Here is a 25239-nt window from a genome sequence, read left to right as displayed (position 1 = left end):
AGAACCTGCAGCCCTCTGCCAGGAAGTTGGAAATGGGAAGACGGTTCACGTTGCAACGTGATAATTACACAAAGCACATCACCAAAGCAACCGTACAGTGGCTGAAGGACAAGAAGGTAGATGTCCTTGAGTGGCCTCGTCAGAGCCCGACCTAAATCCCATTGAATCTGTGGAATGACTTGCAGTCAATGAGCGGTCACCATGCAATTTGACTGAGCTTGAACAATTCTGCAAGGAAGAATGGGCAAATATTGCGCAGTCCAGGTGTGCAAAGTTAGTAGAGACGTATTCGACGAGACTCGTGGCTGTAATTCAAGCAAAAGGTGGTTCCACCAAGTATTAACTCAGGGGAGGGTGTTCACTTATCCAAATAGGATATTTTACTAGTACTTTTTTTTTTTTTAAGTGTAATTCGCAGCTGGAAAAAGTCTGATTTGATGTGTTTTCATTTCGGGCTGTAAGGCAACAAAAGGTGAACATTTTGAAAGAGGGTGGTGACTTTCTATACCCACTGTACAGTGTGAAGAGCTATACCCTTTTCTAACTACTAAGCTGTACTGAGCTGACCTGGTTATGCCCGTTATTATTCTGGGAAAATGTATCAAGTTAACAATCCAGGGAACCCATTGGAATAGGAGTGAGACTCCCCTAACTGTCTGTATTGGACTGCTGTTGCTGCAGACATAGTTTATATGAATAGAACTGAAGTCATTATGTGGCTGGTCAAACCTGATTCTGTCTAACTGTCGTTTACAGCACTGTGTCAGTTTGTAGATGTGGGTGGGTGTTGTCAGAGAGGAGGAGAGAGACCCAATTCGGCGCAAAATCTGTCTCCCTCCAGCAGGTGGCGATTTTTTTCATTGTTTTGCCCACCAAGCAAGGGATTTTTGTTTGGAGGTCAATGAGAGTGTTGAATTTGGTCAACGAACAAATGTATGGCATATTTGCTACGTGAGGTTTATTAAATCTAATAGAAGTTTCGTGACGCTTAAGTTGTGATGAGTGTACTGATATAAGTAGGACACGGGATATCCCGGCAACTTTGAGAAAAAAACACTTTATATCAGACTGGTCTCGATGGCTATGCATATTCATGGTATGAGGCTAGTAGCATAACATCTCTCTCCATTGAATACATGCGGTTGACGTCAACAACCCTCATTGAATATTCAAAAAAGTATTGCAATAGTGAGATGTGTCCACCAATCAAAAGAAAGGATAGGTGGGAGCTAGAAAGCCCAGCGTGCAGCTTTGTGGTAAACAACTCCCATTGTTAGGGTGGAGAGACATGCATCTTGTTAGAATATCCATAATCTTTGGTGTTGTTGACATCGGTGACAGGAATGCTACAGTATCTTACCAAACTGGAGCACTGAGTTATGAGTCCGATAATAACAACAACAAATATATACATTAATAATAGATGATAATAATTATTCTTATAACAAATATGTCAAATAAATGAATGAATAATAGCCAGCCAACTTTGTTAAACACCCTTTTCTCTTAGTTCTTCATTATCCTCCTTTTCTCAATTCCTACTTTATGAAGGATACTGAAGTTGAACATGGGTTGTTTTGGTATATTTACTCATTAGCTGGCTATTTCATCGAAGCAACTGTGTGAAAGTGTCATTTGAAGGACCTTTAATCGAGTTCTAGAATTTTTCCGCTGATGTGGTCTTTTTTTTTAAGGAACTATGCATCTGAATATTCCACTTCCTCTCTCTCTCTCTCATGGGGCGGCAGGGTAGCCTAGTGGTTAGAGCGTTGGACTAGTAACCGGAAGGCTGCAAGTTCAAACCCCCGAGCTGACAAGGTACAAATCTGTCGTTCTGCCCCTGAACAGGCAGTTAAACCACTAGGTTCCTAGGCCGTCATTGAAAATAAGAATTTGTTCTTAACTGACTTAACTGGTTAAATAAAGGTAAAATAAATTCAAATTGTCATGGATGAAATGAATGGCATTTGAGGCTAAACAATGCGAACTACAGAACAGTTTTTTTTTTCTTCTCTTTCTCTCTCACTCACTCTCTCAGAGTCGTGTTCCAGGTACAGTCATCCCTCTCTGTGCAGCTCAGTGTGAGAGGATGTTCAACACTACTCGCACTCCAGGAGAGGAGACTGGTAATACACACACACAAAAGAAAGTCAGTTTTGGAATCTTTATTTGTTAGCATCGACCATAAAGGAAACCGTATGACCAACTTGCCCTCCAAATACACCTCTGCTGTTTTCAACCAGGATCTCAGCGATCACTGCCTCATTGCCTGCCACCGTTATGGGTCCGCGGTCAAACGACCACCCCTCATCATTGTCAAACGCTCCCTAAAACACTTCTGCGGGCAGGCCTTTCTAATTGACCTGGCCCGGGTATCCTGGAAGGATATTGACCTTATCCCGTCAGAGGATGCCTGGTTGTTCATTAAAAGTAATTTCCTCACCATCTTTAATAATCATGCACCCTTTCAAAAAAAAATGACATCTAAGAACAGATATAGCCCTTGGTTCCCTCCAGACCTGACTGCCCTCGACCAGCACAAAAACATCCGTACTGCACTAGCATTGAATAGTCCCCGCGATATCCAACTTTTCAGGGAAGTCCAGAACCAATACACGCAGTCAGTCAGGAAAGCAAAGGGCTAGCTTTTTCAAGCAGAAATTTGCATCCTGTAGCTCTAACTCAAAAAAGTTTTGGGACACTGTAAAGTCCATGGAGAACAAGAGCACCTCCTCCCAGCTGCCCACTGCACTGAGGCTAGGTAACACGGTCACCACTGATAAATCCATGATAATCGAAAATTTCAATAAGCATTTCTCTACAACTGGCCATGCTTTCCTCCTGGCTACCCCAACCCCGGCCAACAGCTCCACATCCCCCGCAGCTTCTTGCCCGAGCCTCCCCAGCTTCTCCTTCACCCAAATCCAGATAGCAGATGTTCTGAAAGAGCTGCAAAACCTGGACCCGTACAAATCACCTGGGCTAGACAATCTGGACCCTCTCTTTCTAAAATTATCCGCTGCCATTGTTGGAACCCCTATTACTAGTCTGTTCAACCTCTCTTTCGTATTGTCCGAAATCACTAAAGATTGGAAAGCTGCCGCGGTTATCCCCCTCTTCAAAGGGGGTGACACTCTAGACCCAAACTGTTATTGACCTATATCCATCCTGCCCTGCCTTTCTAAAGTCTCCGAGAGCCAAGTTAACAAACAGATCACTGACCATTTCGAATCCCACCGTACCTTCTCCCCTGTGCAATCTGGTTTCTGAGTTGGTCAAGGGTATACCTCAGCCACGCTCAAGGTACTAATCGATATCATAACCGCCATTGATAAAAGTGGTCAAGGCTTTCGACTCTGTCAATCGCCGTATTCTTATTGGCAGACTCAATAGCCTTGGTTTCTCAAATGACTGCCTCGCCTGGTCCACCAACTACTTTACAGACAGAGTTCAGTGTGTCAAATCGGAGGGCCTGATGTCCGGACCTCTGGCAGTCTCTATGGGGGTGCCACAGGGTTCAATTTTCGGGCGGACTCTTGTCTCTGTATATATCCCTGATCCACCTCTACGCAGACGACACCATTCTGTATACATCTGGCCCTTCTTTGGACACTGTGTTAACTAACCTCCAAACAAGCTTCAATGCCATACAACTCTCCTTCCGTGGCCTCCAACTGCTCTTAAATGCTAGTAAAACCAAATGCATGCTTTTCAACCGGTCGCTGCCCCCACCTGCCCGCCCGACTAGCATTACTACTCTGGACGGTTCTGACCTAGAATATGTGGACAACTACAAATACCTAGGTGTCTGGCTAGACTGTAAACTCTCCTTCCAGACTCATATCAAACATCTCAAATCTAGAATCTGCTTTCTATTTCGCAACAAAGCCTCCTTCACTCACGCCGCCAAACTTACCCTCATAAAACTGACTATCCTACCGATCCTACAACTTCTACAAAATAGCTTCCAACACTCTACTCAGCAAACTGGTGCAGTCTATCACAGTGCCATCCGTTTTGTTACCAAAGCCCTTTATACCACCCACCACTGTGACCTGTATGCTCTAGCCGGCTGACCCTTTCTACATATTTGTCGCCAGACCCACTGGCTACAGGTCATCTATAAGTCTATGCTAGGTAAAGCTCCGCCTTATCTCAGCTCACTGGTCACAATAACAACACCCACCCGTAGCACGCTTCCAGCAGGTATATCTCACTGGTCATCCCCAAAGCCAACACCTCCTTTGGCCACCTTTCCTTCCAGTTCTCTGCTGCCAGTGACTGGAACGAATTACAAAAATCGCTGAAGCTGGAGACTTATATTTCCCTCACTAACTTTAAACATCAGCTATCTGAGCAGCTAACTGATCGCTGCAGCTGTACATAGTCCATCTGTAAATAGCCCACCCAATCTACCTACTTCATCCTCTTATTGTTTTGATTTACCTTTCTGCTCTTTTGCACACCAGTATCACTACTTACACACCATCTGCTCGTCTATCACTCCAGTGTTAATCTGCTAAATTGTAATTACTTCGCTACTATGGCCTATTTATTGCCTTACCTCCTCACGCCATTTGCACACACTGTATATAGACTCTTTTTTTTTTCTATTGTGTTATTGACTGTACACATGTTTATTCCATGTGTAACTCTGTGTTGTTGTTTGTGTCGCACTGCTTTGCTTTATCTTGGCCAGGTTGCAGTTGTAAATGAGAACTTGTTCTCAACTGGCCTACCTGGTTAAATAAAGGTGAAATAAAATACAAATGCGTAGTGTTCTGCATCTCTCTCTCTCTCTCTCGACGTGTGTCTCCTCTCCAGATGTGCTGCAGCACTGGCAGGACAGTGAATTTGTGACTGTCTACCACCGGGGGCGCTACTTCAGGCTGTGGGTCTACAAGGCGGGGCGTCTCCTCTCCCCTAGAGAGATAGAGTACCAGATCCAGAGGATCCTAGATGACCCTTCACCCCCCGGACCTGGAGAGGACAGGCTGGGAGCACTGACTGCTGGAAACAGGTGTCTATAGTGGTGGGGGGAAGAGGGTGTGTGTGTGTGAGCGCCTGTACACATAGGTGTATGTACACACTGCAAATACAGTTCTCTGCATTTTTCATCACCCGGATATCCCCCTAAATATGGCCCTTACGGAGCTTCATGTTCATTATGCCTGAGACGGCTGTAGATGTGCAGACTTTGGCTTGAGACATCAGACAAGGATGGCACTGCATGATAACAGACGTGGGTTCAAATATGATTTGAAATCTTTCAAATACTTTGACCATTCACTCTAGCCAGCCTGGAGTGCCAAGTGGGCAGGGTTTTTGTTTTCCGGCCTATTGCATTGGTCCATTGAGCCAAGCACGCTCAATCAAGCACAACTCAAGTATTTGAAATGATTTCTGATAGTATTTGAACCCGGGTCTGCAGGAGACCGCAGACAAGCAGAGCGTCCGTCAGTCACCTCAATGGCCACAAGAGTCTCAAGTGGTCCGAGCACAACTTGGAAAGGAAGAGTGCAGAGCGGTGTCGGCCGAGAGATGGAGAAGTCACCAAGAGGAAGAGAAGGCGAGAAGGGCCTAAACCATTTTTAAAGGAAGAAGCAAGCAAACGAGAGGGGGGGGGGGGGTGGAAAAGCGAAATGGAGAGTGTTTGTTGAGAATGCATGGAGGGAAGGGAACTGAACTGAGGGTGAGGGGAAGGAGTGAGGCTAAAGGTGAGATTAGGTGAAAGAGGAGAGGGGGAACAGCGGTAGGAATATAAGATGACAGAGTAGATGTTGGGGGACGAAAGAAAAAAGGGGGGAAAAAAGACGAGTTCGTATATAAGGAGAATGCATGAAACGATATGTACCATTTGCTGTGTGGGTGTGTGTTATGATAAGATAAAACAACTAAAGCAGTATTGGTTAAAACCTGCTAAACCGGGCCACTTACTGCTCTCTTTACACAAATGCAAGCATTATCCTAGGATTAAGGTCAATTATACTGAATGTAGTTAATAGTCTGTGCAGTTATGGTTTATGTATACCAACAGAGCCTTTCTGGGCTTTGATTGTGGTAAGTTGGAATGAGTAGGATTCTCTCCCTCGCACTCTCGCTCACTCTCTCTCAAACACACTTCAAACACGACTCCCATGCAGACGCGTACAACAACTCTGTGCGTGTAACAATTGTTGGTACACTGTGGTGCTCCCGTCTGTTTCCGTAGACAATTTACACACAGCGTTAAAAACTCACATTCTTTCCCGGGGGTGTGGGTGTGGTACAGTAGCAGCACACCCTTCCTCTCGCCATTGTATCTTTTAGTCATCTTCAGCTCGTCATGACTGCTAATAGGGTTCCCGCCGTTGAGCAAGGAACAGTTACAACCACACGGTTGGATTAGTCTAAATCATGGGGTGTTTTGTCCTGGCATGTCCCGTGGCATCACTTTCACACTACTGTCAAGTATTCTGTTGTGTTCATTATCACCGTGCTCACTGTTCTGCAGGGAGTGGGTTGCAGAAAGGTTCAGTAACAATTTGAGGATTCTTGTCCGTTTTGGTTGATATTGATGTCTTTCTGTAAGTAAGAAGTACAGTCGACTCTGGGTTGATGATGTCATCTTGAGTCTACCTTTTAATTTTTTTTAAAAAAATGTAATGAATTTTGGCGTGATTTGGAATGCGTTTTGTCCCAGGGTGCCGTGGTGTGCCGTAAGAAAGCAGTACTTCAGCTCAGGGGTGAACAAGCGCTCGCTGGACTGCATCGAGCGGGCCGCCTTCTTTGTCACCCTGGACGATGAGGAGCAAGGAATGATGGGAGAAGACCCCGTGGGAAACCTGGACCGCTACGCCAAGTCCCTCCTCCACGGGAAATGTTATGACAGGTGTGTGAGACTGTGTGGTGCAGGCGCATTAAGATGAGCCTCCTACGTAGTCGGAATGTAGAATCGTGGCGGCGCTTCCGCCTTATTGCTAACACCTTACAGGATGGAGCCAACTGGAAGGGGCTGTGGAGTGAATTAGGACCCGTTTTATAGAGAGTGTCCAGCTCTGCCTTTCCCATGTTACCACTCAACATAAGAACATTCAATGCATTTCACTCTTCTACAGGGGGGGGTCTGGTACTAGTATGTACCAAATGGCACCCTATTCCTTATATACTGTAGTGCACTACCTTTGACCAGGGCGTGGGCCCTATAGGGCTCTGATCCAAACTAGTGCACCATATAGGGAATAGGGTTCCATTTGGGATTTGACCTAGGCCCCGCAGGGCAAAGCTGTTTGTGAAGCACATCTCCTCTTCACCTCTATCATAGTTTACCGGTTACCTAGATTGAGTTGAATTGTGCGTAATGAAGAGGGCAGGATGTCTTTGTTAACAGATGGTCTTCATCTGGTCCATTTTATCCTCTCTTCCTTTCACACGTGCTGTACTGTAGGGCTACACACACACACATGAGCATTTGAGTATACACACACACACACACACACACACACACACACACACACACACACACACACACACACACACACACGGTATGTGACAACCTGATTGAATTAGCAGCAAATGTTTTCCAAGTCCAAGAGCACCAGTTGCTTAGGTGAAGTAATTGACGGATATATCCCATCCATGGACATGGTTCTGGTTGTTTAGAATCATCGACACTAGGCCGAAGTTCCTCTTGTACACACTCCTCTCTCCCCCCCTCCAAATCAAGTGCTTCACATCTGTGTCCTGGACCAGGGCAGTGGTGGGTGGTCAGGGGATGTATATATTCTGCTTTGATAGTGTGTGGTCAACTCTCAAAACTGAAAGCACTGAGCTAATTGATATATATATCTCTGTGTCTCTCCCTCTCTCCTGCCCCCCCTCTCCTCTCTCCTGCCCCCTCCCCTCTCTCGGTCTCTCAGGTGGTTTGATAAGTCATTCTCTGTGGTGGTGTACAAGAATGGGAAGAATGGGCTGAATGCAGAGCACTCTTGGGCTGACGCCCCGACAGTGGCACACCTGTGGGAGGTGTGTGTTTATCTGTCAAACAGGCATAATCAAATAGCATTTTATTAGGGCCGTTTTCTTCTCTTTTTAGCTACATGACATAGAAATGTGCCGTTTTCACATTGTGTAGACACTAGTATGGTGCTGGAGCTAGAGGTTAAAAAGATATAGGGGGGGGGGGGGGGGTCCCCTTGACAGCCCAAATGATTTGTCCTCAATGGAGATCAAGCACTTGGTTTTATTTAGAATAATCCGATCTTGCAGATTTGAGTGTATGTGTGAGGTAGACTACATATGGCCAGATATGTGGCTAAAAGTAGCTATGGTTAAATAGAGCATAGCCCAGATCAGGATGTTCCAGTTATTATCCAAATGGGATATTCTCAGGATTTGCTCAATCAGATAGAGGATAAACATGTTTGTTGTTAGTTTTTGGCAGATCAAATTTCTGTGTGTTTTATACTCTTTGTGAATGGTGAAGCCACTGAACTTTGAGTGTGTGCATGTGTGTGTGCATGTGTGTTTGCATGTGTGTCTGCATGTGTGTCTGCATGTGTGTCTGCATGTGTGTCTGCATGTGTGTCTGTGTCTGTGTCTGTGTGTGTGTGGTGTGTGTGTGTGTGTGTGTGTGTGTGTGTGTGTGTGTGTGTGTAACAGCTGCTCTCTGTCTGTCCTCAGTTCACCCTGGCCACAGATGCCTTCCAACTGGGTTACACAGAGGACGGCCACTGTAAGGGAGAGGTGGAGCACTCCTTACCGCCCCCTCAGAGACTCACCTGGGACATCCCTGTGGAGGTGAGAGAGTGCTGGGTGTGCGCATCGTTCCCTAACACACCCTCAGACCAGGGTGTCCGTTAGGACAATGTGGCGCCCGGACAACATGACGGGGAAGATTCAAATTAACTGGCCATTTTGAGAAATTTACCGGACACCTATACATTGGATGCGTAACCCATTAGGGCATCCACCCACGGTGATCAGAATGACAGAAATCACATTTACATTATGGTAATTCATCTTAACAGAACATGTAACTCGTAATGAAACGGCCAATAAAACAGAATTTTCAGACATTTTCCAAAATGCAATGGGAAACCCCATTCTAAACAGCCCACCCGGGGAAACGACACAACAACTAGGATGTGCTGCTAATATGACTAGGATTGTGCCTTTGGCTTCTGGGCAGCAAAATAACATTTATATGAAAACCAACAGAACAGGACTCTGTCACATGTGCTCAGTGTGAACCTGCTTTCATCTGTGAAGAGCACAGGGCGCCAGTGGCGAATTTGCCAATCTTGGTGTTCTCTGGCAAATGCCAAACGTCCTGCACGGTGTTGGGCTGTAAGCACAACCCCCACCTGTGGACGTCGGGCCCTCATACCACCCTCATGGAGTCTGTTTCTGACCGTTTGAGCAGACACATGGTAGGCCAAGCTGATTATTGAGATTTGGCTGTCAGTGAAAAGCAAAAAATACCTGTGAAGATAATGTGTTGAGACAATAAGAAGGGGAGGGGTGTCTGGTGACGATACAGCCGAATCTCCCGCCAGCTCTTGCACATTCATTATGTCATTGTGTGAATTGTTTGTCCTTTTAAAAAACTTTTTTTTAAATCAATTCCTCTTTACATATGACACCAGTAGTAAATGTGCCATTAATCCCCATAATTTTCTTACATTTACCGTTCTCATTCTCGGAGTGGAAACATTCTTTGTGGAGTTCACAACCCGTTACACTTTTGTTTTGGAATGCTCCATATGAGCAATGAGTATGTATCTGTTTTCTATGTCCTGATCATGTTGAAGGAAACACGTGAGCACGCATATGTGGGAAAGTGTTTTTTTTGTCGTTTTTTTTTCCATCATTGCAAATGATGATATATTAAAACTATAGTTCCTCACAGTAAGCTATTTTAACAAATCTTCCAATCTCCCCCTCGATAGTCACCAATCCTCAGTGTGAATGAGAAATCTAAGTTAAAGGCCTACTGCTGTATTAGCTATGAGTTCCATGCATGACTTTTTCGAATTTTGTCATGGTTTTAAGAAACGTTGAAATGAAGCTGTTCCACGCAAATCTGCATATGTACATCATAACTGTCACTCAGAACGGTAAAAATGGTAGGATAAATTGTAAGCGTCCCCAAACTTGCAACTCACGCGCCGCCTATTAAATTGCCTCCACGTTTTCATGGTCGGATTTTGCCTATATGCTAATTGAAGCAAGTTAAACGATGCCTCGTAATATGAAATTAAACATTCAGGTTTATTAAGTATGTTTTCAAAATGCCTACTGCCTCCAGCTCACATTGTAAAGTGGTGGGTGAAGCGCTGATAGCCTGTTGATTGCACTTGTATGGTGAATGGGAGGCATGCTTCAATTACCAGTAGTACTTTTTAATCGTGCAGGAGAAATCCCGCTCAAAATAGGCTCTATGCTGACTAACGAAAATACACAGGCCAATTTTAATTCCACAAAATAAGGAAAAGGAACCTATCGACCAATACTCTTTACCTGTCAAAAGTATTCCCATTGATTGCTTTTTCGATTAATGAATAAAAAGCATAATTTTGAAATTTGATTTTTTTTGCTCCAGGTGATTTGTCATCCAATGGAAACCTTGCCTCCCTCAGACATCCTCTGGGAGGGGAGTGTGTCCGTGTTTATTGTCACTTGAAACACCCTGTAAAACATTGTCCAGCTCCCTCTCTCCTCTTTCTTTAAGTCTTGGATCAGTTCTTCTCTCGGTTTCATTCCACGACTTAATGTCCATTGACAGTCCTGAACCACAATTAATACATGTTGAGGAACCAATTCAGTGGCTTAAGTTTAATATTTTAGTCTAAGTATGGTGCACAATGTTAGCATGACCTCCTTGAGCCACGATTTGGTGAAAGTAGGGGCAGTTGCAGTGACTGTATTAATGGCAATCATGAGTCATGACTGCAGTAAAATTCTATGTGGCCGTTGAGTCACGGTAACCTCCTTTTATGGACTCAGGACATGCGTTGGTAGTACCCAACTCGCTAATGATTATCAGGCTGCTAATGGCCTGGTAGTCAGGGTTCTTTTTCCTTTAACCACTCTGACATCAATTCAAATGCAATCCCATCGAACACATCATGAAAACAGTATGTGCTTTTAAAAGTCACCTCATTGTGATTGATCGTTTTGAAGAAAGAAGTTAATTAACAGATTTGAATGTGTGAGTGTGAAAACATGGTCGTTGTGGATGTTGTTTCAAAGCCTAACACAACAAAATGGGCAGTGCTTTCTGAGGTGATGATTGCATGACAATGGCCGGCTGACAAAATGTCATGACCAACACAGCCCGAGATGAAAGGTTCTTCTCTTTTTGTCTTTCATCAGTTTCTTTTCTTTCATCCGAGAGAAGTGGCATCTCGCTCTATCGCGCGCTTTCTCTCTCTGTTTGTTTGTTGCGGTTGGAGTGTTCCGTTTCCTCCTCTGTTTCTACCGACCCACAACAGTCAGACAATCGGGGGAAATTCCCTCCACTCTATCTCTACCACCTACAGTGCATTCGGAAAGTATTCAGACCCCTTTACTTTTTTTCACAATTTGTTACGTTACAGCCTTATTATAAAATGTATTAAATTGTTATTTTCCACATTAATCTGCACACAATATGCCATAATAACAAAGCAAAAACAAGTTGAGACATTTCTGTAAATGTATTAAATATAAATAACTGAAATATCACATTTACATATGTATTCAGACCCTTTACTCAGTACTTTCTTGAAGCACCTTTGGCAGTGATTACAGCCTCGAGTCTTCTTGGGTATGACGCTACAAGGTTGGAATACACCTATATTTGGGGAGTTTCTCCCATTCCTCTCTGCAGATCCTCTCAAGCTCTGTCAGGTTGGATGGGGAGCATTGCTGCACAGCTATTTTCAGGTCTCTCCAGAGATATTAGATCGGGTTCAAGTCCGGGCTCTAGCTGGTCCACTCAAGGACATTCGGAGACTTGTCCCGAAGCCACTCCTTCGTTGTCTTGGCTGTGAGCTTAGGGTCATTGTCCTGTTAAAAGGTGAACCTTCGCCCCTGTTTGAGGTCCTGAGCGCTCTGGAGCAGATTTTCATCAAGGATCTCTCTGTATTTTGCTCCGTTCATCTTTGCCTTGATCCTGACTAGTCTCCCAGTCCCTGACGCTGAAAAACTTTCCCACAGCATGATGCTGCCACCACCATGCTTCACCGTAGGGATGGTGCCAGGTTTCCTACAGACGTGACTCTTGGCATTCAGGCCAAAGAGTTCTATCTTGGTTTTATCAGACCAGAAAATCTTGTTTCTCATGGTCTGAGAGTCTTTAGGTACCTTTTGGCAAACTCCAAGCGGTCTGTCATGTGCCTTTTACTGGGTAGTGGCTTCTGTCTGGCCACTCTACCAGAAAGGCCTGATTGGTTGAGTGCTGCAGAGATGGTTGTCCTTCTGGAAGGTTCTCCCATCTCGACAGAGGAACTCTAGAGCTCTGTCAGAGTGACCATCGGCTTCTTGGACACTTCCCTGACCAAGGCCCTTCTCCCCCAATTGCTCAGTTTGGCCGCATGGCCAGATCTAGGAAGAATCTTGGTGTTTCCAAACTCCTTCCATTTAGGAATGATGGAGGCAACTGTGTTCTTAGGGACCTTCATGGCTTCAGACATTTTTTTTTGTACCCTTCCCCAGATCTGTGACTCTACACAATCTTGTCTCGGAGCTCTACGGACAATTCCTTCGACCTCATGGCTTGGTTTTTACTCTGACATGCACTGTCAACTGTGGGGACCTTATATAGACAGGTGTGTTATTTTCCAAATTATGTCCAATCAATTGAATTTACCACAGGTGAATGCAATTGAATTGGAAACAGGATGCACACGAGCTCAATTTCGAGTCTCATAGCAAAGGGTCTGAATAGATAAATAATCATGTAAATAATAAATGTAAATAATATATATTTTTTTTTTATTATTTACGGATGTATTCAGACCCTTTGCTATGAGACTCTGTTTTTGCTTTGTCATTATGGGGTATTGTGTGTAGATTTCTGAGGAAAAAATAAATATTTAATACATTTTAGAATAAGGCTACAACGTAACAAAATGTGAATAAAGTCAAGGGGTCTGAATACTTTCCGAAGGCACTGTATATCTCCACCTTCTCTCCCTACTTCTACCTCAGCAGTGCAGTGCTCTCCTCCCTTGGCCTCTACTGTGTTAACTGCCTGTCTGTGGGAACGCTGGGGAGTTCCACTCCTGGAAATTACCTCAATGTGCTGCTATGACTGACTAGCTGGCTGGTTGACTGACTGGCTGACAGTTACAGAGCTCAGAATCTTGCATACACTACTGGTCAAAAGTTTTAGAACACCTACTCATTCAAGGGTTTTTCTATTATGTACTTTTTTTTGACATTGTAGAATAATAGTGAAGACATCAAAACTATGAAATAACACATATGGAATCATGTAGTAACACTTTTTTGGTTAAACAAATGAAAATATATTTGAGATTCTTCAAATAGCCACCCTTTGCCTTAATGACAGATTTGAACACTCTTGGCATTCTCTCAACCAGCTTCATGAGGTGGAATGCATTGGAATGCATTTCAATTAACAGGTGTGCCTTAAAGTTAATTTGTGGAATTTCTTTCCTTCTTAATGCGTTTGAGCCAATCAGTTGTGTTGTGACAAGGTAGGGGTGGTATACAGAAGATTTGGTAAAAGACCAAGTCCATATTATGACAAGAACAGCTCAAATCAGCAAAGAGAGATGACAGTCCATCATTTTCTTAAGACATGAAGGTCAGTCAATTTGGAAAATGTCTAGAACTTTGAAAGTCTCTTCAAGTGCAGTCGAAAAAACCATCAAGCGCTGTGATTAAACTGGCTCTGATGAAGACCGTCACAGGAATGGAAGACCCAAAGATACCTCTGCTGCAGAGGATAAGTTCATTAGCGTTACCAACCTCATAAATTGCAGCCCAAATAAATGCTTCACAGAGTTCCAGTAACAGACGCATCTCAACATCAACTGTTCAAAGGAGACGGTGTGAATCAGGCCTTCATGGTCGAATTGCTGCAAAAAAACACTACTAATGGACACCAATAAGAAGAAGAGACTTGCTTGGGCCAAGAAACACGAGCAATGGACATTAGACTGGTGGAAATGTGTCCTTTTGGTCTGGAGTCCAAATCTGAGATCTTTGGTTCCAACGACCGTGTCTTTGTGAGATGCAGTGTGGGTGAACTGATGATCTCCGCATGTGTATTTCCCACTGTAAAGCATGGAGGAGGTGTTACGGTGTGGGGGGTGCTTTGCTGGTGACAGTCTGTGATTTAGTTAGAATTCAAGGCACACTTAACCAGCATGGCTACCACAGCATTCTGCAGCGATACGCCATCCCATCTGCTTTGGTCTTAGTGGGACTATCATTTGTTTTTCAACAGGACAATAACCCAGCACACATCCAGGCTGTATAAGAGCTATTTTACCAAGAAGGAGAGTGATGGGTGCTGCATCAGATGACCTGGCCTCCACAATCCCCCAAGATCAAGCAAATTGAGATGGTTTGGGATGAGTTGGACCGCAGAGTGAAGGAAAAGCAGCCAACAAGTGCTCAGCATATGTGGGAACTCTTTCAAGACTTTTGGAAAAGCATTCCAGGTGAAGCTGGTTGAGAAAATGCCAAGCGTGTGCAAAGCTGTCATCAAGGCAAAGGGTGGCTATTTGAAGAATCTCAAATATAAAATATTTTGGGATTTCTTTAACACTTTTTCTTGGTTACTACATGATGTGTTGTTTCATAGTTTTGATATCTTCAGTATTATTATATAATGTAGAAAATAGTACAAATAAAGAAAAATTATTGAATGAGTAGGTGTGCCCAAACTTTTGATCGGTAGTGTACATAATATACACACACAGCCTGGTCGCCAAATGACCGGGGACTTTTGGGGGACTTTGCCCCTGTTAATTATTACATGCGCCAACTTACTTGCAGCATTTCTATGCTTATTAGAATAGTGAAGCCTTCACATTGATAACAGAACACACACGAGTGCCTCCGTACATCACCAAGGCTCAAAGGTCTATTCGAGTCGCATTGCTTGCCCCCCACGCACTCTCTCACTCACCTGGACCTTATGTCACTACCAACTCTTTCTTCATCTGTTTTCTCTCTCTCTCTCCCTCTGTTTTTTTTTCATTTCCCCTTCATGTTGCTTCAACTCTCAAACTGTCTGCTTCATGAGGGCTTGCCTTTCTCAAATTCCCCTTATTAGTACCGCTCATTCTCTTATTCCTTCCTACTACCCCTTCTTCCTCTCCCTACAGTATGCTTTCCTCTTCTCCCCTTCATCTCCCTGTTTCCTCTCTCTCTCTCTCTCTCTCTCTCTCTCTCTCTCTCTCTCTCTCTCTCTCTCTCTCTCTCTCTCTCTCTCTCTCTCTCTCTCTCTCTCTCTCTCTCTCTCTCTCTCTCTCCTCTCTCTGTTGGAAGCGGCCTCTGTCTCTGAACTGAAAACAGAAATAACATGTGGTAAACTGGTCTCCAGTCATATGAAATATATGCATTCTGGCTGGTTGGATCGAACTCTTAAGTACTTTGCTGTGTCATGCCACTCCACAGCAAACTACTCTCAATAAAAACTACTCTCAACCGGCTTTTCTGAATGCTGTTCATGCTCAAGTCTACTCCACTTTGTTTGAGTTTCATTGCTCTTCAAGAGTGGCTGACAGTTTTCAACCCAAGGAAAGAACAGGGGGGGGGGGTATCCTACTAATCAGGTTTGAGGAGTTAGTGAGGTAACTTTATTCAACTCCCAGTTCAACCAGTCGTACGAACGTGGCTCACCTTTTTAGCCAGCTAAATTTCAATGTCAACGAATTCTTCACAACTAACCTGCACTGGGGTCGGCCAAATAAGACGCCATTAACCTTGAGTAATCAAATAAATACTTCAAAAAAGTCCACAAGGTAATCTATGTCCGCTATAACAGCAGTCATAAGTTACCGTCGGCGACGGTCTCTCTGGACCACTAACTAACCCGGGCTGTCATTAAAACATCAAAACTATCATAATGTAAATATTACTGGATGCAAAGCGGAAGGACGTGTGGTTCTTCTCAAACTCACAGGGGGTTTCCACACACGCACACCGCTCACGTAACAGGTTAAGGTCAGGGTGTCGTGGGGGGTTTTCCATCCTTAAACAAATTCCTTTTTAGAAAGTTTAACTAGTGAGTGTTTGTCTAGAAAACCCAAACCTGGCTCTCAGCCTGACTCAACCCCTGGGAACCAAACTCCCATGGCAAGATCTGTGCCAGCTGACCTGACTCATCCCACATTTTCAGCCAGCTACTTTTTTCCACTTCATTAATTAACTAGGCTATTTTTTTTATTTGAAAGTTTCAATTCGCTAGTCAGAAAAGTCAGTTGAGCCCTCTCCCACTAGAATGAAATATATGCATCTTGTCGCAATCTATTTATACAGATGCCGTGTATCAGATAGGACAGACTGAACCTTGCTCCCCGGCACATACCCCATCCATTTTGACTAAGCACAGCCCCCATCACCACTAGAGGGATAGCAACAGACCAACTTACTACCCTGAGACAAGGATGAGTATAGCCCACGAAGATGTCCCTCAATGCACGAGCCCCTATAATAGGGTCAGAGGCAGAGAATCCCAGTGGAAAGATGGGAGCTGGCCAGGTCAGAGACAGCAAGGGCGGTACGTCATTCCAGTGCCTTGCCGTTCACCTTTGCACTCAATCGTAGGACCTAGTGAAGAGATGAGTCTTCAATAAAGACTTAAAGGTTGAGACTGAGTCTGCGTCTCTCACATGGATAGGCAGACCATTCCACAAAAATCTAGTTCAATAGGAGAAGGCCCTCCCCTCAGCTGTTTGCTTAGAGATTCTAGGGACAATAAGGAGGCCTGCGTATTGTGACCATAGCGTACGTGTAGGTATGTACGGCAGGACCAAATCAGAGAGATGGGTAGGAGAAAGTGCATGTAATGCTTTGTAGGTTAGCAGTATAATCTTGAAATCAGCCCTAGCCTTAACAGGAAGCCAGTGTAGAGAGGCTAGCACTGGAGTAATATGATCACATTTGTTGGCTCTAGTCGGGATTCTAGCAGCTGTATTTAGCACTAACTGAAGTTTATTTAGTGTTTTATCCAGGTAGCTGTAGAGTAGAGCATTGCAGTAGTCTAATCTAGAAGTGACAAAAGCATGGATTCGTTTTTCTGCATTCTCTCATCTTTCTTGATCTCTCACTGTCTTTCTCTCTATCTCAGGCTTCTTTGGCCTTATTATTGAAGAGCTGAGACATAGGCAGAAGATTAGGACGATTACGGAGAAAAAAACGTATGAAATGTATGCATTCACGACTGTAAATCGCTCTGGATAATATGTAATGTAAACTCAGCAAAAAAAGAAACGTCCCTTTTTCAGGACCCTGTCTTTCAAAGACCATTCGTAAAAATCCAAATAACTTCACAGATCTTCATTGTAAAGAGTTTAAACATTGTTTCCCATGCTTGTTCAATGAACCATAAACAATTAATGAACATGCACCTGTGGAACGGTCGGTAAGACACTAACAGCTTACAGACGGTAGGCAATTAAGGTCACAGTTATGAAAACTAGGACACTAAAGAGGCCTTTCTACTGACTCTGAAAAACAACCAAAAGAAAGATGCCCAGGGTCCCTGCTCATCTGTGTGAACGTGCCTTAGGCATACTGCAAGGAGGCATGTCCGTACTGTGAGATGTCTAAGACAGCGCTACAGGGAGACAGGACGGACAGCTGATCATCCTCACAGTGGCAGACCACGTGTAATAACACAGGATCGGCACGTCCGAACATCACACTAGGTACAGGATGGCCGCAACAACTGCCTGAGTTACACATTACCTCCATCAGTGCTCAGACTGTCCCCAATAGGCTGAGAGAGGCTGGACTGAGGGCTTGTAGGCCTGTTGTAAGGCAGGTCCTACCAGACATCACCGGAAACCACGTCGCCTATGGGCACAAACCTGCCGTCGCTGGACCAGACAGGACTGGCAAAAAAGTGCTCTTCACTGACGAGTCGCGGTTTTGTCTCACCAGGGGTGATGGTCGGATTCGCGTTTATCGTCTAAGTAATGAGCGTTATACCGAGGCCTGTACTCTGGAGCGGGATCGATTTGGAGGTGGAGGGTCCATCATGGTCTGGGGTGGTATGTCACAGCATCATCGGACTGAGCTTGTTGTCATTGCAGGCAATCTCAACACTGTGCATTACAGAGAAGACGTCCTCCTCCCTCATGTGGTACCCTTCCTGTAGGCTCATCCTGACATGACCCTCCAGCATGACAATGCCACCAGCCATACTGCTTGTTCTGTGTGTGATTTCCTGCAAGACAGGAATGTCAGTGTTCTGCATGGCCAGCGAAGAGTCCAGATCTCAATCCCATTGAGCACGTCTGAGACCTGTTGGATCGGAGGGTGAAGGCTGGGGCCATTCCCCCCAGAAATGTCTGGGAAATTACAGGTGCCTTGGTGGAAGAGTGGGGTAACATCTCACAGCAGGAACTGGCAAATCTGGTGCAGTCCATGAGGAGGAGATGCACTGCAGTACTTAATGCAGCTGGTGGCCACACCAGATACCGACGGTTACTTTTGATTTGTTCAGGGACACATTATTCCATTTCTGTTAGTCACATGTCTGTGGAACTTGTTCAGTTTATGTCTCAGTTGTTGAATCTTGTTATGTTCATACACATGTTAAGTTTGCTGAAAATAAACGCAGTTGACAGTGAGAGGACGTTTCTTTTTTTGCTGAGTTTAGATAAAGGGATAAGTACTCTCCCATCAGTATGTGCTAAATTGATTTTTAAACTGATGGGTTTATTGGTGTTAAAATACACCAGTTATGCTATTTTGGACCACCACGCTGCTGATGTCATGCAACCTGACGTTTTTGTATTTATACTTTTTCATAATAACAAGTTTGATGTCTGACGACAATAGAAAGTTCATGAGGTCACTGCGGAAACTGTATACAGACATGTCGATAGATGTAGTGTAAACCAGGCTTTAGTCTTGAAATCTTTTGTTTGTTTAATGCACTACCGTACTCACTATGTTTAGCACATGCCCTCACATGTGAATCCTTAAAGAGATGGGTGGGGCTAAGGCTTAAGTGGGTGTGAACGATGCTGAATGGGTTTAGACAAAGAAGAGCTCTCCAGTAGGTGTACCAAAACATTCAAGGTCCATTTTCTCAAAAGTGAGGTTACAAGTTTATCAACTTTCAAAGCAGAATTACTTTCCCATTGTTCCTCAACTGTAGTGTACGATATACAATTTTCTAGCTCCGAGTCTCTACTTTTATCCAATTTTAAAAAACGGCATTTAAAATTTTGCTACATAAGACCAAATCAAGCCCATCGGTCACATATGATACATTTTTCGGGGTTCAATCCAAGAATCTAGCAGCTGTATTTAGCACTAACTGAAGTTTATTTAGTGTTTTATCTGGGTAGCTGGAGAGTAGCACATTGCAGTAGTCTAATCTAGAAGTGACCGAAGCATGGGTTATGTTTTCTGTGTCCTCTCTATCTTTCTTTATCTCTTGCAGTCTTTCTCTCTCGGTCCTCTTTGGCCTTATTATTGAATACCTGAGATGGTGAAGAAGATTTAGATAAAGGGAGAAGTACCCTCCCATCAATATGTGCTCTCTCTTGCTCTGCCATGACTTCCCATGATCTCAACCAGATGTTGTTGTCAGATGGGGAGAGACTGGAAACCAATCTTTTAGTGGCACTTTCACATCTGTTGTGTCACCCCCGCCCTTTAACAACGCTTACAGCCTACTAGGGAAAGTGAATACCTAGACAGTTGCACAACTGAATGCATTCAACCGAAATGTATCTTCCGCATTTAACCCAACCCCTCTGAATTACTACGCACTAACCTCGTGCCCAGGCTCGAATTGCTGGCGTGTAGAGCCTGGTAACAGTGTGGGACTGTTTGGGACTTATGGGGGGTCGATTTACTGAGTGACATGATAATCCATTCCAATTCTGAGCGAATCACACGACTATGGGGCATGGGGCCAAATCGAGCAGAAAAGTGTTTTGCTATGGTGCACCACATAAATAATTCCCCGTAACCCGAGGTAGTAGGAACATAGCTCTGTTCATTCTAATAACTAGCGAGCGTAACTCTGCTACCCGTCCTGTAACATATGATATACACTGTCTTCAAATAGAAAAAGTAAAGATACGCCATCAAAGGCATTTGACGATGTCGTGGTTGTACAGAACACTATCCCAGTAAAAAGTACAAGCACAGTCTTTTCCGTACCAATGACAATGATGTAGAACGCTACGACTATTGCAAAGCACTGGAGGAGATTGTTGGACCCATCTCTGTGGGAGATGGCTTGCCGCTGGCAGTTTTGAGAAAAGTGTTGAACTCTTCATAGAAGATACTACAAAAGCAGCTGTGAATTGGAAAGAATATATATTTTGAGAAAGAAAATATCCATGTTGCACAAGCTAACCCAGTTTTCTTTGTTGCGCAAGAACACCGAAACAATACTGGCCCCTGTATGCAGGACACGTATGGGGAGGTTATAAGGGTTGCGCTAAATGGTGATCTATAGAGATCAGTCAACTAAAACCAGCTGTTTGGTTTTTTTTGTCCGCTCCTGCCATTGGCTTCCAGTCAAGTCCTGTTCTGAGTCACTTGGAAACCAGAGGATCAGCAGAGAGAGATTAACTAGGCACTAGGTCTGAAATGATTGTCTGGCCAATGAGTTACCAGGTCTTAATGAAAAATAACTAATACAAATTTACAAGCTTTTATTAAGTGTTTCCTCCCCTCACCCCTCCATCTTTCTCTCTTCAGGTTCAGGAGCAGGTGTCCATCTCTCTGTCTGTGGCACAGGCCCTAGCTGACGATGTGGACTGTCATGTCTTCCCCTTCAGGGACTTTGGGAAGGGACGCATCAAAAAGCTGAAGATCAGCCCAGACGCCTTCATTCAATTGGCTCTGCAGCTAGCTTACTACAGGGTGAGTTAAAGGGGATGTCTTTCAACCAGTTGGCTCTGCAGATAGCTTACTACAGGGTGAGTTAAAGGGGATGTCCTTCAAACATTTGGCTCTGCAGCTAGCTTCAGGGCCGTGCACAGATCATTGGGGGTGCTGGTGCTCTTGGGGGCGGCGGAGGGGGTATTTGCTGGGATTCAAGCAGCTTATGAAATTAGCCAGTTTGATGTGCAATTCGTTACATTTTAAAAATTCAAACAAAAAATGTAAATGAGTCTCTAAATAAAATGTAAAAAGTATTTAATAAAATAAAAAATTCTACCAGGCAACGAGGGCACTGGTTGAGCTCGATCTGTGCACGTGCCTGGCTAGCTTACTACAGGGTGAGTTAATTAATGGGGATGTCCTTCATTCAGCTGGCTCTGCAGCTAGCTTACTACAGGGTAAGCAGGACATTCCTATAACATACAGTGCGTTCGGAAAGTATTCAGACCCCTTGAAGGCACACACCTGTCTAGATCAGGTCCCACAGTTGACAGTGCATATCAGAGCAAAAACCCAGTCATGACGGCGAATGAATTGTTCGTAGAGCTCCAAGATCTGGGGAAGAGAAAGTGACCAAGAACCCGATGGTTACTGTGACAGAGCTCTAGTGTTCCTCAGTGAAGATGGGAGTATTTTCCAGAAGGACAACCATCTCGACAGCACTCCACCAATCAGGCCTTTAAGGTAGAATGACCAGACGGAAGCCACTCCTCAGTAAAAGGCACATGACAGCCTGCTTGGAGTTTGCCAAAAGGCACCTAAAGACTCTCAGACCATGAGAAACAAGATTCTCTGGTCTGATGAACCAGGATTGAACTCTTTGGCCTGAATGCCAAGAGTCACGTCTGGAGGAAACCTGGCACCATCCCTATGGTGAAGCATGGTGCTGGTGGTGGCAGCATCATGCTGTGTGGATGTTTTTCAGCGGCAGGGACTGGGAGACTAGTCAGAATCGAGGCAAAGATGAACAGAGCAAAGTACAGAGAGTTCCTTGCTCCTGAGCGCTCCGGACCTCAGACTGGGCGAAGGTTCACCTTCCAACAGAACAATGACCCTAAGCACAGCGCCAAGATAATGCAGGAGTGGCTTTGGGGCAAGTCTCTGAATGTCCTTGAATGGCCCAGCCAGAGCCCGGACTTGAACCCAATCTAACATCTCTGGAGAGACTTGAAAATAGCCGTGCATCAATGCTCCCCATCAAACTTGACAGAGCTTGAGAGGATCTGCAGATAAGAATGGTAGAAACTTCCCAAATATAGGTGTGCCAAGCTTGTAGCGTCATACCCAAGAAGACGCAAGGTTGTAATTGCTGCCAAAGGTGTAAAGGGTTTGAATACTTATGTAAATGTGATATTTCTGTGGAAAAAGTCAAGGGGTCTGAATATTTTCCAAAGGCACTATATATACAACATTGAGAAGACCCTCTATGCCTATTTATTGATTCCAAGTGTTCGTAAGTTCTTTAGAAGTCTGTCATCTATTGCAGTCCATTGCCTAAATCACTGAATTAATCAAAGCTAAAACAAGAAATCTGTCTTAGTTGTACCATTTTACATCTAACTAAGGTGTTTTGTGCACCGATGAGCAGTGTTTATGAAGTTTGACAATGTCATGAAAGCTAGCATGATTTGTCCAACAATAGCTAAGCTAGCTAGCTGAGTCATACTTCATATGAAGCAAAAGGGATGCAGCTAACCCAGTGCGTCACACACAATGTTGAATTCTTCCAATAAAAGCTAGCTTGCTTCTGTTGCTAAATTAGTATCTAGCTGACATTATTATTCGTTTTCACGAAGCAGCTGCCTGTTGCTGCAACTCACGCGAGTTTGCTTGTCAGAAAAAAGGTAGCGTTAGCTAGCTAAGTAGTAGCTAGTAGCTATGTCAGTAATGCCACATTAATGTTAGCTAGCTACATCTATAGTATGAGGGAGGATTTTGTTTGCTGGGTTTAGGTGCTGTGAAAAGCTCGCTAGGAGCGAGATATGGATCACAACAGAGTATTTCAATCTTGTCAAGATATCTTGGTTTTCCAGGTGTGGTTAGATGTGCGATCTTGGCGTTAGTTGCCGTCTTTGACCAGACTAGTTGCGCCAGAATGGGCGGTCCTAAAGATGGCGGACACTACAAAATGGAACTCAAAGTGAAGTCACTGGTCCCTATTGATATGATGTAATCTAATAGAGTTTTGGAAATCCACTGGTAAAGGTGCTACTCTTTGAATGACACATTCAGAAGGCAGATGTGGGTACTAACCCAAGTTTTCCTCCATAAACTTTTCCTCCACATATACTGTAACTCAAGCGCATTGAAAAAGACCTGTAGCTGATTTATTTGGCCGCTTTACATTCTTATTTGAATGTAATCTCTGAATTCCATGCATGCTTTAGTCTTGGGTAAGTACTATAGCTAAATATACCTTGTGAATCCGTCTCTGCCAGCTCCCTACTAATACCTCTTGAAAATGGTATCTTCCCCAGGTCTATCTCCTCTCACTAGTCAAACAAGATGTCAAACTGTTAGGAATTTTTGGAACGACCAGGGACTCGTTGAGTCATGCCACTAGCGTCAGTTACCTCTAGTAAAGGTCTCTTTCATTCCTTCTGACAAGGAAACGATCATTCCCCTCCTACTCTTACATAGTACACAGGTGTTTGTTTAAGAGGTTGCTGACATTACTAGACTACTACAACTGAATAAAATGTGTCATAATACAATAACATTATTTTACAATAACTACATCTTGCAACTAGGAATGGAATTAGAGTAGGCTACCACGGAAATGGTCTATTTCTGTATAATACAATTGTGCAGTATGCTGAGCTGTACAAGGTTTGAAAAAAAAAATAACATCACATTATTATCATCTATGAACATTGAGAAGAATACTGATCATTTCAGATAATTATACTAATAATATTCCTTTTATCTTTTTTGTCTCCCAGGATCGTAAGACGTTTTGCCTCACCTACGAGGCCTCCATGACACGGCTGTTCCGAGAGGGGAGGACTGAGACTGTACGATCCTGCTCCAATGAGGGCTGTGCCTTTGTCAAAGCTGTGGAGAGCGGAGAAGTAGGCTTACTGATTGGGGATGTTTTAATGGTGCTCATAAGTTCTTCTAGAACCTTCCCAGTGGCTCAGTGAAAATAGATTTCACAGGTTTTACTGTGTTATTGATGCGGAGTCACATTCACTTCGGAATGAATGTGTTCACACACTTGCTAGTGAAACAGATTTCACTCCAGTATAAATAAGGTCGTTTAGGAAGAAACGAGTTTCACTCAAAGGGATTTGCATTCTTTCTTCAGACACTGATGACTCTTACGGCTGTAAGATTAATTTAATTCAAATTGAAATTGTGATATTGACATATACAATATCCATATGTCAAGAGGCCCAAAAAATATTATCCCTTTGACACAGATATTGAGATGAGAGCGATGCAAGACATTTGTGCTTCACACCAGTGTTTCCTCTGCAGTCATTTAACTGTGGCAATGCGCCAGTGCAAAATCATTGCCGCCATTTCGCAGTTGGCAGGTAACCCCATGTTACCCCTAACAGGTAGGCCTACATTATGTTCACTGTGTTGTCACAGGTTTTTTGGGACATCCAGTCGTGGCCAAAAGTTTTGAGAATGACACAAATATTAATTTCCACAAAGTTTGCTGCTTCAGTGTCTTTAGATATTTTTGACAGATGTTACTATGGAATACTGAAGTATAATTACAAGCATTTCATAAGTGTCAAAGGCTTTTATTGACAATTACATGAAGTTGATCCAAAGAGTCAATATTTGCAGTGTTGACCCTTCTTTTTCAAGACCTCTGCAATCCGCCCTGGCATGCTGTCAATGTTATGCGGTGAGTGAGGACCCAAAAGCGGTTTAACATAAACAGAGTCTCTTTAATAACGAAACACACGTAGGCTCAGATGGACAGGCAGATTCCGACAGGACAGGACAAGGTAAAGCAAACACGACGATAGTCTGGTTCTGGCATGAGAAACACAAACGAGAATCTGACAAAGACAGAAACAGGAACAGAGAGAGATATAGAGACCTAATCAGAGGGAAAAAGGGAACAGGTGGGAAAAGGGGTGAACGAGGTAGTTAGAGAAGATGAGGAGCAGCTGGGGGAAGGAGAGGGAGAGAAGGTAA

General features: G+C 43.9%; 1 protein-coding gene across 2 annotated transcripts in view; it reads left to right on the top strand.

Annotated features, from left to right (window-relative positions):
* The window catches only part of cpt1a2b (carnitine palmitoyltransferase 1A2b), a 58282-nt gene that overhangs the window by 20293 nt on the left and 12750 nt on the right, over nt 1–25239 (top strand). For both annotated transcript variants that reach the window (XM_036938031.2, XM_036938030.2), the window contains exons 9-15: nt 2039–2126; nt 4825–5020; nt 6683–6871; nt 7899–8004; nt 8662–8778; nt 20896–21060; nt 24024–24152. In XM_036938031.2, the coding sequence (XP_036793926.1) occupies nt 2039–2126; nt 4825–5020; nt 6683–6871; nt 7899–8004; nt 8662–8778; nt 20896–21060; nt 24024–24152 (990 nt within the window). The remainder of the gene's footprint in view (nt 1–2038; nt 2127–4824; nt 5021–6682; nt 6872–7898; nt 8005–8661; nt 8779–20895; nt 21061–24023; nt 24153–25239) is intronic.

The sequence above is a fragment of the Oncorhynchus mykiss genome, chromosome 12, assembly GCF_057628025.1.
Source record: "Oncorhynchus mykiss isolate SJ-2025 chromosome 12, ASM5762802v1, whole genome shotgun sequence".
Classification (NCBI taxonomy): domain Eukaryota; kingdom Metazoa; phylum Chordata; class Actinopteri; order Salmoniformes; family Salmonidae; genus Oncorhynchus; species Oncorhynchus mykiss.
This window is presented reverse-complemented; position numbering and strand designations above follow the sequence as displayed.